Source organism: Borostomias antarcticus (assembly GCF_949987555.1).
Source record: "Borostomias antarcticus genome assembly, chromosome: 17".
Taxonomy (NCBI): domain Eukaryota; kingdom Metazoa; phylum Chordata; class Actinopteri; order Stomiiformes; family Stomiidae; genus Borostomias; species Borostomias antarcticus.
This window is the reverse complement of record NC_140250.1, coordinates 5,707,375-5,720,319: the sequence shown is the minus strand read 5'-3', so window position 1 is coordinate 5,720,319 and position 12,945 is coordinate 5,707,375. Positions and strand designations below refer to the sequence as shown.

At 48.8% G+C, this 12,945-nt stretch overlaps 1 protein-coding gene across 1 annotated transcript in view; it reads left to right on the top strand.

Moving 5' to 3' along the window:
* The first annotated feature begins 4,359 nt into the window (after nt 1–4,359).
* Nucleotides 4,360–12,945, top strand: part of hdlbpb (high density lipoprotein binding protein b) — a 20,812-nt gene continuing 12,226 nt past the window's right edge. The window contains 8 exon segments of the mRNA XM_084451638.1: nt 4,360–4,416; nt 5,861–5,940; nt 7,811–7,912; nt 8,309–8,460; nt 9,694–9,909; nt 11,053–11,259; nt 11,831–11,987; nt 11,990–12,045. Of these exon segments, the coding sequence (XP_084307764.1) occupies nt 7,837–7,912; nt 8,309–8,460; nt 9,694–9,909; nt 11,053–11,259; nt 11,831–11,987; nt 11,990–12,045 (864 nt within the window). The 5' untranslated portion in view covers nt 4,360–4,416; nt 5,861–5,940; nt 7,811–7,836.

Genomic DNA, 12,945 nt, shown 5'->3' with positions numbered 1-12,945 from the left:
GGACGACTAGTGATTCTCTAAGATTCTTTGTGAACATGGCCCCTGGTGTTTACTATATTTGACCTGTAGTACCCCCAGTCATTGCTGCTTGCAGCTACTGTACTGTATATTTGAAGTTGTTTTGCAAAAGACCAAACGTCTGCATGCTCTGCATTGTAGATTGCCTGGGCTGGGGCAGGCTAGCTATTGAGATGCAAACACCCTGTCTATGTACAGTAGGTGTATGTGTGTGTGTGTGTGTGTGTGTGTGTGTGTGTGTGTGTGTGTGTGTGTGTGTGTGTGTGTGTGTGTGTGTGTGTGTATGTATGTATATGAGTGTGTGTACACTAGGTGTGTATATATATATGTGTGTGTGTGTGTGTGTGTGTGTGTGTGTGTGTGTGTGTGTGTGTGTGTGTGTGTGCGTGCGTGTGCGTGTGTATGTGTGCCCACGCGCATGCGTGTAGGGGATCCATAATGGTTTGTGTGTGTGTGTGTGTGTATGTGTGTGTGTGTGTCTAAGTAATAACAGAGTGCTCTCCCCACTATAATACCGTCTGTCTCTGACTCTGAGACCATCAGCATGTTCAGCCTCCACAGTCTGCCTTTCCTTTATTGACCTGGTTTCGGTCGACGACTGCATTCTTCTCTGTGTCACAGACAGAGACTAGCCCTGGGGCAGTCTTCCAGGCTGCCAAAGCATACAGCCTTTGTAAGACAGATGTACAGCCCAGTGTAAAAACCCTAGAAAGTCTTTCAGACATGATGAGATTTGTCCATCCATTGTCTGATCAGACTGGCTAGCTCAGCTGACAACCCTAATAGCCTAAGTGGACCTGCACCCTCCATTATCATATGCTGTGTGCAGCCTTGTTTATGGAATGGTAAGGGGCCATCTGGGGTAAAGTGTTGCTGTAATGGGTCAATGTGCTGAATTCTCGCCACGCCATTGTTATCCTCGTCTACGCCCCCCCCCCCACCCTCGGCTAATGCACCTGTGACGTCATCCACATCCACCCATGTCTCACTCTCCAAAACACTGACTGACTGCACCCAGTACGTGACATGCAGCCCCAGAGAGAATAACACCCTGGACCTACTGTATGCAAACACCGGGCCGAGAGCCGTTCGCTACCAGGCCGCACAAGGATTAGGATATAATAGTGCAGTCTGTCGTTCCAGTGCCCAAAAAAGCATGTCCCAGCGTCGTCAATGACTACAGGCCAGTGGCACTGACGTCTCATGTCATGAAGGTATTCGAGAGACTGGTTTTGCAGCCCCTGAGGCCCTTGGTGAGAGACTTCCTGGACCCCCTGCAGTTTGCGTACCAGGCTCAAATCAGGGACGATTCCATGATCTACCTACTCCACAGAGCCTATTCACACCTGGAGGGGCCAGGAAGCTCAGTGAGAGTCATGTTCTTTGACTTCTCCAGTGCTTTCAACACCATTCTCCCCCTCCAGCTCGTGGAGAAGCTCCCAGCTATGCAGGAAGACCACAACTCGGTGGCCTGGATCACAGACTACCTCACAGGCAGGCTACAGTATGTCCGTCTGCAGGGCTGCCTGTCCGATGTGGTGATTAGCAACACGGGTGCCCCACAAGGAACAGTCCTGTCACCTTTCCTGTTCACCCTCTACACCTCCGACTTCAGCCACAACTCTGGAGCGTGCCACCTCCAGATGTTCTCAGACGACTCCTCTATTGTGGGCTGCATCAGGGCAGACGATGTGGAGTACAGGGATATGGTCAGGAGATTCACTGAATGGTCTGAGGAGAACCAGCTGCAACTCAACATCAGCAAGACCAAGGAACTAGTGGGGGACTTCAGAAGGAACAAGAGGCCTCCAGCCCCACCACCATCCACGGGGAGGAAGTTGAGATGGTGGATTCATACAAGTTCCTGAGAGTGCACCTGAACAACTGGACTGAAAACACTGAGGCCCTCTACAGGAAAGAACAGAGCAGACTGTTCTTCCTCAGGAGGCTCAGGTCCTTCGATATGTGTAGCAGACTACTGAGGATGTTCTACCAGTCTGTTGTAGTCAGCACACTGTTCTTTGCCTGCTGGGGAGGCAACACCAGGTCTGAAGAGTCAAACAAGCTGAACAAGCTGGTGAGGAGGGCCGGCTCTGTTGTGGGGCAACAACTGGTCCGCCTGGAGACTGTGGTGGAGAGGAGGATGAGGGACAAACTGAAGTCTTCTGAGTGTTGTGTAGGTGTGCATGTATGTATGTATGTATTTGTATTACTAGACATATCTATACAGCCTGTATGTATGTATGTATGTATGTATGTATGTATGTATGTATGTATATATGTATATATGTATGTATGTATATACTCCTAGACAACTATTGATACAGACTTGATGTATGTATGTATGTAATAATAAATAAATAATAATATATTATATAATATAATAAAATCTATTCTATACTGTACACATTCTGTACATATGGATGTATATAGTCCCTGTTCTTTTTTATGCTTAGGCATACTCTGTATGTAGTGCATTTCGATCATTAAAGTAGGCTATCTATCTTCGTCATGGGTTCCACATTGCTGGCCAGGGGGAGAGGTGACAGGAAGACACGCAAACCCACACACAAATGTGAAAGAGAATGGGAAGGAGTGCATGGTCCCCATGGAACTAAGATACTGTATCATTAATTAGTGATCAAATGTGTGAGATTGTTGACATGCTGGAAGATATAGGGTGTTAACATTCAAAAACAAACTCTACAGCATAGCCTAATAAGTACGCGACTGACTGCCGGGCTTCTGACAGGTGGACTTGAGAAACACTTCAGTGCTAAAAAAAATCCATTGAAAGAGAGTATACTGAAAAAAGAGGCTGAAAATGTCATGAAGTTTGATAGCCTATAGCATCTCTTAATTGGTCATCTGAATCGAGTGCAGGAAACTTACCAAAATTGATTCGCAGCAAACTCTCCACTCGATAATCTACCGCTTGGTATAGGTTATGTTCCCTTAAAAAATCTTTAAAAAAAAAAAAAGAAAAAGAAAAAACTAGATTATCCGCTTCCGATTTTAAAACACAGCTTGTAGTTTGCTCCGGGTATTCCTTATTGTTTCGCTGTAGTTTGCTTTCTGTGTGAATCCGGGAGCATTATCATCCGCTGTTGCCAGTTCTTTGTTACGAGCCTGAGTGGGGATGCGAGGTGAATAGTGCAACCCCCCCACTCCCCTCCCCTTGGGATCTCTCCACCCAACCCTCTCTCTCCCTACATCTCTCTCCCTCCCTCCCTCTCTCTCTCTCTCTCTCTCTCTCTCTGTCTCTCACTACACTCGTCTACCTCAAGTTTGCGGCAGACTCGACGCACGAATGCTTGTAAACAATTTTAAATAATCGTTCTAGAGGTATCCTTACATAATCATTATAGCTTATAGGCTAGTAAGAAGTCTAAATGGTCTGACACGGATTATTTATCAGCCATCCTAAAGTAAAGTGCATTAAGTCCTCATAATTCATTGTAGGCTATCGAAATACACGTTTGCTATGTGCACGATGCATTGCACCAACAGGAAAATGTACAGATGCAGGTTGGGCCACATGCAGTGGTGATGACCTGAACTGAGATTAATATGTTAAGAACGTCCATCTAGCGTCAGGTTTTGGAATGATCCTTCCAAAGATGCACTCCAGAAAGACATTACAGCACAAACTGTAATATCTCATCTGGATATAAAGCCACATTGCATGCATTTTGTCTGCAGCGTTCATGTTTTCTCAAACACCTGCAGCTACATTATGAATAAAACGTATTTACTGCAAAATCAACTGTTAAATAAAATCAAAGTGAATGGCTTCATTTTTATTGTAACAGATATTTTCCGACATAAAAGGCTAGTCGGATTTGCAGTATTATGAATGAGAAGTAGGCCCGGTAAACTGTAAAGTTGCAAGAAATGAGAGACTGCAATAAAATTAATCTGAACTGCAAAAAAATCCGCAATTCACATATATTTTAGCATTCAATTATTCAACAACACGTTGTACTTTTTAATGAAATATACCTCACATTTCACGGATGAGAAAGGACGTGGAAAGGGGCATTAGAGTGTATGACTATTTAATTACGATGTTCCTAATGCGCAAGGATATTGCGGGTTTCCTCCTCTTGACGTGGTGTCCTGCGAAAGCCCTCCGCCTCCTGGACCAATCTCAGCAGAGCGGAGTGAGCCCTCGAAGCACGTCCTGACCAATCACAGCAGAGCTGAGGGAGCGCTGGATGACCCTTCTGACCAATCACAGCAAAGCTGGGTGAGTGGTGGAAGTTCGTCCTGACCAATCACAGCAGAGCTGGGTGAGCGTTGGATGTGCATCCTGACCAATCACAGCAGAGCTGGGTGTGTAGGGGGAGCGTGCTGTTTACCTGTCAAAGCGCAGAGCTTTTATTTCGTCTTGAAAAGGTAGGATTTTCAGTTTTCAATGTTTGTAAATGTGAATGTTGACGTGAGAGGGTCGTGAAGACGAGTTGAATGCCGCAGCTTCCTTGCTGAACCCTAACAAACATTAGAGTGCCAGCTAACTAACACTAGCTCGATGATAAGGTCGTTACCGTAGTTAACGTTACCGTTATCCGGCCAGTCATCATAATCAGAGCCGATTATCAGCCCAGGATGCTGGAGATCTGGTTTGTCTAGCAGAGCTAGGTAGCTATAGTGAGCATTATATAGCTTCCACACACAAATGTGTCGCTAGCCTGCTAGGTATAAGCCAGCTAGCATAGCGGTTTAGCTAGCTAACGCGGTGATGTTTTCTGTTAAAGCCATAACGCGGGTTCACCCCAGCTAACGTAATGTGAACTAGTACTAGCTATCTAATGTTAGTCTAGCTAATCTTGGTTATGTTTTGTTGTGGCTGATCGCTTTGTCTGATCATTATCAGCTGCCTGCAGATAGTTAATTAGCTATCTAGCTACCTTTCATGGGATGCACCCAGCATACTCGTTAGACTATTACATACTACACTTACGCTTATTGCTAGCTGTGTAGGGCTGCAACATACTGACTGGCCTGACGTAAACACGCTAACCCAACCCACCATGAGACCGTGCTGCATCTTCATTGCGAAGTAATAGTATGTTCCAGGCTAGTTATGATGTCAAGGAGGAAGGCAGGGCTTGCTATTGTAGCCATGCCTAGCTTGGTAGCTAGATAAGAGCTGGACTTGGCTAGCTTGTCATCTCCATCATGTCTGATCTTGTGTGATGACTTTGATGAGGTGCAATGGTTTTGACTGCGTGTGTGTGCCTGTGTGTGTGATGCGCGTGTTTGTGTCTCAAGGGCTGCTGCAGCCCTAGGGCCAAGAGGGAGTCCGTGCTTCTCTCTGTTCTGCAGGCAGTAAGCAGAGGTGCCAATTAGCCCCTCAAGTCCCCAGAGCAGGTTAGGGTTAGCAGCAGAGTAGAGACTATCCATAGTGCCAGGCAGCTATTTACTGCTGCCCTCCCCCCCCTATACTCACAGGAGCCTTGGGGCTCAGCAACATCCACAGGGGTTGGGTGTTGGGCGTGCAGGGAGCTTGCTTTTGTAGCGTGTGTGTTTGTGTCAGGGATGCTGGGAGAGAGAGGTTGGGAGGAGGGAAGTGGGGGGCAGAGAGAGAGAGAGAGAGAGAATGAGCAAGAGAAAGAGGGAGAGTGTGAAAGGGAGGGAGAGAGAGAAAGAGGGAGAGAGAGAGAGGCTAGCGGTTGCCTGTACGCCGGTGTGTGTCTGTACGTTTTCCCTGTGGTCTCACTAAGACCAAGCATCATTGCACAGTGCCGTCCGTAGCTACAGTAGGTGCTTTGTGTAGCCGCTGCTGTAGCCTATTGTCCTGTGGCAGCTGATGCGTTTCTCTCCTGCCCGCTGTGTCCAGGAGCACGCCCACGGACCGACGCTGAAGAGACTACAATAGCCACCAACAGGACGGACTTTCTGGTAACTGACCTTTTGCAGGTGAGCATGTCCATCTGAGCGGAAAAAAAGACACCTACTGTAGATATCCCACTTAACTGTCTGTTCCTTACTGGCTTGATGTTTAACATACAGTACTCTGTTATTCTGTTTGATATGACCAGGCCTTGCCATTCGATTAATAGATCAGTAGCGCTTTCTTAAATGACATTACATTTGCAGTCATTTAGCAGACGATTTTATCCAAAGAAAATTACAATAATTGCATATAACATAGGTAGTCAGTCTACTATTGCTCACCAGAACTCACAAGGGCATCTCCTTTCTAAACGAGGGACTAGGAGCATAATCTAGTGCTGAAGGCAAAGTGCATGAACAGAAATGTAAAATACAACAGGTGCTTAAGAGTGAAGGTCTGGGTAGTAGGCCTACTTCTTGAAGAGGTGAGTTTCTTATCACAGTAGTGTTGAGGTAGCAACAATAGGCTATATTCCATCTCACTAGAAGGTACCTTTATTTAACACCGCTTGGATCAAAGCCTCTTTCGTCCCAACTCCATGTACCAATGATAGCTAATATGGGGCTGGTATGGAGTCAGTCAACTTTGACTTTGACCCAGGGTGAGTTCAAGCAGGTTCTCTAGGAGGTGGCAGGGTATTTTTCACAAATAGTGTAAACCACAGTGTTAATTGGAGCTTCTCAGGGTGCAGACTCAGAGCCAGGGCCCAGTAGGAGCTCTCTCTCCAGGGGAGACCCTCTCCAGGAGACACCCTCCTGGGCTTTCATCCAAAGTGACTTACAATAAGTACCTCTGTCCTTAGGGTTAGGGGGCTGGGTGGGGGGGGGGGGGTTGGCCCAGTGGATACGAGCCCTGGAGCTATTTCGGCTGGCTGCACATCGCGTTGTTGTGAACAGAATGAATACCACCTACTAGCAAACAAAACATGTTCAGTCACAATTATACTGTTAAAACCAAGATGCCTAGATAAAAAAATATGTTTTCCAACGGATATATTTGACGAAAAAAAAGCCGCTTTTCATCGCTAACTCAGAGCGGGGAGAGCCATGAACGCAATCTGTTCGTGGACTACAAGAACGCGTCATTAATACCTTTGACTGCGCATGTCAAAGGTATCAGTGACGCGTTTTTTTCAAAGATGGCGCGGTTCAATAGGGCTTCACTCTTTCGAGCAGTCAGTGATTGGAGTGACCCTATCCAGTTCTATTAATACATCCATGATACGAGCCCAGGTTAGCGTAAGGGTAGTCTCGCATAGCCAGATCTATCTCCACACTTCATTTATGCTGTGCCAGCGCTGGAGAAATGTCTGGCTGGACTCATTACCATTCAGAGATAGGGTGGGGGGAAACACTGTATTTCTTGAAACCAATCACAATCGTCTTGTGTAAACCAATCACAATCGCTAGCTCTGAGGTTGTTGTTTCACGCAGTGATTGGGCAGTGAGAATCTCCCGCCGCCACTGATTGGGGGGGGCAAGGAGATTCTCCTGCCTCCTAATGACAAGTCTTCTCATCTCCAAAACCTACATGTGGAGATTCAGACAAGGGTAAGGGATATGGGTTGGCCCAGTGCATACGAACCCGGGTTAGTGTTAGGGACTTAGTGCATTTTACATCCATGTATCAAAAGTTGTCCAAGGTGTTCTCTAAAGAAACGGGCCTTCAGTAACGCTGGGGTCCCTTTTGTCCAAGACATTGCTTTTAAGAAAGCTGCTTCTTTGCAATTTCTGGACTGGTTTGATTGTTTAAGCGTGGCATAGTTTTATTTTGGGCCGAACATGATTTAATGATAATCCCCCTCTCTCTCTCTCTCTCTCTCTCTCTCTTCTCTCTCGCTCTCTCTCTTCTCTCTCTCTCTCTCTCTCTCCCACCCCTCTCTCTTTCTATCAGTGGAATAGCGGAATCACTCTTGAACTATGAGCTCAGTGGCTGTGTTGACCCCGGAGAGCTTCGCCGAGCACCGTAGCGGGCTCAAGGACCAGGAGATCACAGGTAAGCACATCCAGAGGACTGAGGGACCAGGGGGTCACAGGTAAGCACAGCCAGAGGACTGAGAGACTAGGGGGTCACAGGTAAGCACAGCCAGAGGACTGAGAGACCAGGGGGTCACAGGTAAGCACAGCCAGAGGACTGAGGGACCAGGGGGTCACAGGTAAGCACAGCCAGAGGACTGAGGGACCAGGGGGTCACAGATAAGCACAGCCAGAGGACTGAGGGACCAGTAGATCACCTGTAAGCAGAGATGGACTTGGTCCATAGACAGGGAAGAGGTTTAGATGGGGGGAGAGACAAAGCGTGACTCAACTAGTCTGATTTTCTTTTTTCTCTCTGTCCATCCATCCACCCGTACCCGCCTCTGTATCCAACCCGCCCCCCCCACCCCCTTAGGCGGGGTACCCGAGGATGAGGCCTACATCCCCACCTACCTGGAGGCCTTCCCCCCGCTGCCGGAGAAGGGTGCTCCGGGGGAGAAGGCCGGGGAGCCGGCGGGGGCCTGGACCAGCAAGATCAAACCCATCAGGGCCTCGGTCATCACCCAGGTCAGACACGCACACAGTGGGCCACATCACCTGCGTCATGTCTGCTACACAGAAAACTCTAACTCCACAAACTTTCTTTTTTTACCAGTCATAAAAAATAACATGTCATGTCAAACCCATAAAGTGCACCAAAATAGTAACATTTAACGGGAGCTTGAAAGTTCACATCACATCAAAGCCTCTCGTTCTCACTAGACTTCTCACTCTCTGTTCTCTTGTAGTTTGGTCCATGAAGGCTGGTCTTCTGCTCCGCCTGTGTGGCACCACATTATCTAGCTAGTACGCACTGCACTATCGCTGTCTGACAGGACTAGAGCTTGTAACAATAGGACTGTTCTTCCCATCTCAATCTTGACTATTTCGCTCTGCACTGTTCAGTTCCTGTGAGTAACATCTTAGATAAGTTGAACTGAATTGACGACAGCTGACGTAACACGAGCAGCTGCTTCCTGGTCTGCATGTAGCGCTGTAGTGTTACGTCGTTAGCTAGCTAGAGTGTACAGTGGAAATTATATCAGAAATTGTATCAGTAACAGTAGTGTATTTATTTAGCAATTAATGTTCCATTTCTTTCTATACGTTTCACATTGTGATTCCATTAAATTAAAAATTAGAAATAACGGCAGTCTTATGACAACTGGGTGCTAGAGGTAGATCCTAAAAGTAGTAGATAATGTGAAGAAAGAGACATGCATGTAAAGTAGAGACAAAGCTGGCTAATTAACTAATCAAAGTGTCGGGTGGCTTCTGAAACATGCATGGAAAATGAAAAATCTACCCACATTTTGCGCTTGGCGGGTGTTAAAGGAGAATTCAAGTCTATGATTTTGTAGCCTCTAAACACATGTAATAGGTGTTTTGTATACAATAAACATAAACCAAACCAGAAAATTTCATTATGTTAGTAATAAGTACAATAAACTGAATGTGGTGGTTACAGACGCTGTTCTTTTGAAAGACTCATCCCTCTCTCCCTCCCTCCCCTCCTCCCTCCTCTCTCTCCCTCCATCCCTCTCTTCCCTCCTCCCTCCATCCCTCCCTCCCTCCTCTCTCTCCCTCCATCCCTCTCTTTCCCTCCCTCCTCTCTCTCCCTCCATCCCTCTTTCCCTCTCTCTCTCCCTCCATCCCTCCCTCTCACTCTCTCCATCCCTCCATCCTTCTCTCCCTCCTTCCCTCCCTCCCTCCCTCCCAACCTTTCTCCCTCCTTCTCTCCTTCCACCCCCCCCCCCCCAGGTGTTCCACGTGCCCCTGGAGGAGCGGCGCTACAAGGACAACAGTCAGTTCGGGGAGGGCGAGGAGGCCAAGGTGTGCCTGGATATCATGCAGCGGACCGGGGCCCACATCGAGCTGTCGCTGGCCAAGGACCAGGGCCTCTCCATCATGGTCACCGGCAAACTGGAGTCCGTCATGAAGGCCCGCAAGGAGATCGTGGCGCGCCTGCAGACACAGGTGTGTGTGTGTGTGTGTGGGGGGGGGGGGGGTGCTGTAGACGCATTTAGGATAGGCTGTGGAATAAGTGTTCACCAGTTAGAGATTTTGTCTGAAAAGGGGGGGGGGGGGTGGAGAGAGGGATGGAGGGAGAGAGAGAAGGAGGTATGGAGAGAGGGATGGAGGGAGAGAGAGAAGGAGGTATGGAGAGAGGGATGGAGGGAGAGAAGGAGGTATGGAGAGAGGGATGGAGGGAGAGACAGGAGGTATGGAGAGAGGGATGGAGGGAGAGAGAGAAGGAGGGATGGAGAGAGGGAGCGAGATGGAGGGAGGGAGGGAGAGAGGGATGGAGGGTAAGAGGGACTGTGATTAACATCCACAGGGGGTGGAGTGAGTGACATCCTCTTAACTGCTTTTTCAACGTCTGACTGAAGTGTCCTTTTCTACGTTTTTCTTTGTGTGAAGAGGATGGATTCAAATGAGAGTCAGAAAGTGAAAATGATTGCCCCTCTTAAATGTCTTCAGTTCCTCTGCTGAATCTTTCACCCTGCAGTGAGAATGTCAGGTCTGGCGGTGTGTGTGTGTGTGTGTGTGGGAAGGGCTGAGGCATAATCTGATCAGAAAATAAACCCTCTGTTTACCCCCGGCTGCGCTGAGCAGACGCCCTCTTTGTTGCGCTAAACTCCTAAAAGCTTTTTAAGTTTTTTGTGACCGTGTTGGGATTATTGACACAGCTGGACGGCGGTTCGTTGAAGCCTGACGCTTTGCCTGTTCTGGACGGTTCTCCGCCTTTGTAGCCAGCTACACGTCCCCTTTCCAGAGTAGTCTGGGGTGACACGGCCCTAGTCTGACTCTAGTCGACCCTAGTCTGAGATAAGCCTCGTCATTAGGCGACGGGAGAAGATTCTCCCTGACCCAATCAGTGGCGACGGGAGATTCTCCCGGCACCAATCAGATTCTCCCGTCGCCAAACAGATCCAATCCAAACCCCTCCCCTTCTGCTATCCATTTTCAGTCCCCTTCACTACTGTGTGTGAAACAACAACCTCAACAACCTATTCCCTGAATGGTAATGAGTGCAGCCAGACTTTTCTCCAGCGCTGACACAGCGTAAACCAAGTGTGACACCCCCCCCCGCCCCGCCCCCCCTCCCCTCGCCCCCAGGCCTCGGCGACGGTCGCCATCCCCAAGGAGCACCACCGCTTCGTCATCGGGAAGAGCGGTGAGAAGCTGCAGGAGCTGGAGCTGAAGACGGCCACCAAGATCGCCGTGCCCCGCCCCGACGACCCCAGCACCAGCATCCGCATCACCGGCACCAAGGAGGGCATCGAGAAGGCCCGCCACGAGATCCTGCTCATCTCCGCCGAGCAGGTCAGGACATGGAGGGAGGGAGGGGGCGAGGGGTGATGATGATGATGATGGTGGGTGGGTATTTAGTGTCGACAGCCTTGGTTCAGCAGCGCTACGTTTACACCGCCAGGTTCTGCTGTTGTGTGAAGAATCGAACACAAAGCTCTGATCTAAACACGCTGAGCACCACAACCTCTTCCTCTGACTAGCCTTCTACTGGCCAATCAGAGCCTTCTCTCAGCCAATCAGAGCCTTCTACCGGCCAATCAGAGCCTTCTACTGGCCAATCAGAGCCTTCTCTCAGCCAATCAGAGACTTCTACTGGCCAATCAGAGCCTTCTACCGGCCAATCAGAGCCTTCTACTGGCCAATCAGAGACTTCTCCTGACCAATCAGAGCCTTCTACTGGCCAATCAGAGCTTGATGAATGCCCTTTTTTATTTGATTTTTATTTGTATTTATCCTTTATTTAAACATAGAAAATCACATCCCTCCCTCTCTCCCTCCCTCTCTCTCTCCCTCTCTCCCTCCCTCTCTCCCTCCCTCTCTCCCTCTCTCTCTCCCTCCCTCTCTCCCTCCTTCTCTCTGACAGGACAAGCGTGCGGTGGAGCGCCTGTCCCTGGAGAAGGCCTTCCACCCGTTCATTGCGGGCGCGCACGGCCGCCTGGGGGCGGAGCTGAGCCAGGAGACGGGCGCGCGCATCAGCATCCCGCCTCCCAGCCTTCACAAGGACGAGATCGTCATCACCGGGAGAAGGAAGCCGTGGCGCTCGCCATCGCACGCATCAGAGCAATCTACGACGACAAGGTGTGTGTGTGTGTGTGTGTGTGTGTGTGTGTGTGTGTGTGTGTGTGTGTGTGTGTGTGTGTGTGCTCGCTCGCTCGCCGCGTGTTCACTTTAGAGAGCTTCTTCAGGTATTAATGAGAAGAGGTGTGTGCATTCATGCATGTGTCATTGGAGAGAGGTTTTCAAGTAGTATGAAAAGAGTGTGTGTGTGTGTGTGTGCGTGCGTACGTACTGTGCATACTTGTGTGTGTGAGTGTGTGTGTGTGTACGTGTGTGTGTACGGTATGTGTATGTACTGTATGTGTACGTGTGTGTGTGTGTGTGTGTGTGTGTGTGTGTGTGTGTGTGTGTGTGTGTGTGTGTGTAGGCTTGTGTATTCATTTAGGGAGCAGAGTGATGATGCCCTGAGAAGGGCCTGGGAACGAGGGATGGAGAGAGAGAGAGGAACGTGAGTGTGTTTGATGGAGGGTTAGTGTTGGTGATGGAGAGAGTGAGAGAGAGAAGATATGATAGGAAATAAGATTTTATCAAGGATAAAGCAGACGGAAGCACTGATGATGTCTGGAGACAAGAGATGACCCATACTCCTGAGTCCTGGCACAGCTCCTGCTGAACAAGTGACTACAGTAAGAGCTTCATCTAGTGCTGAAGGCAGAGTGCTGGCTCAGCACAGTTCTAATCTCTCTCTCTCTCTCTCTCCCTCTCTCTCTCTCTCTCTCTCTCTCTCTCTCTCTCCTTTTTCTCTCTCCCTCTCTCTCTCTCTATTTCTCTCTCTCTCTCTATCCTTCTCTCCCTCCCTCTCTCTCTCTCTCTCTCTCTCTCTTTCCTTCTCTCTCTCCTCTATCCTGCATCCTGCTCTCTCTCCTTCTCTTTCGTTCTCTCTCTCCTCTCTCCTACTCTCTCAATTGCTCTCATTTCCTC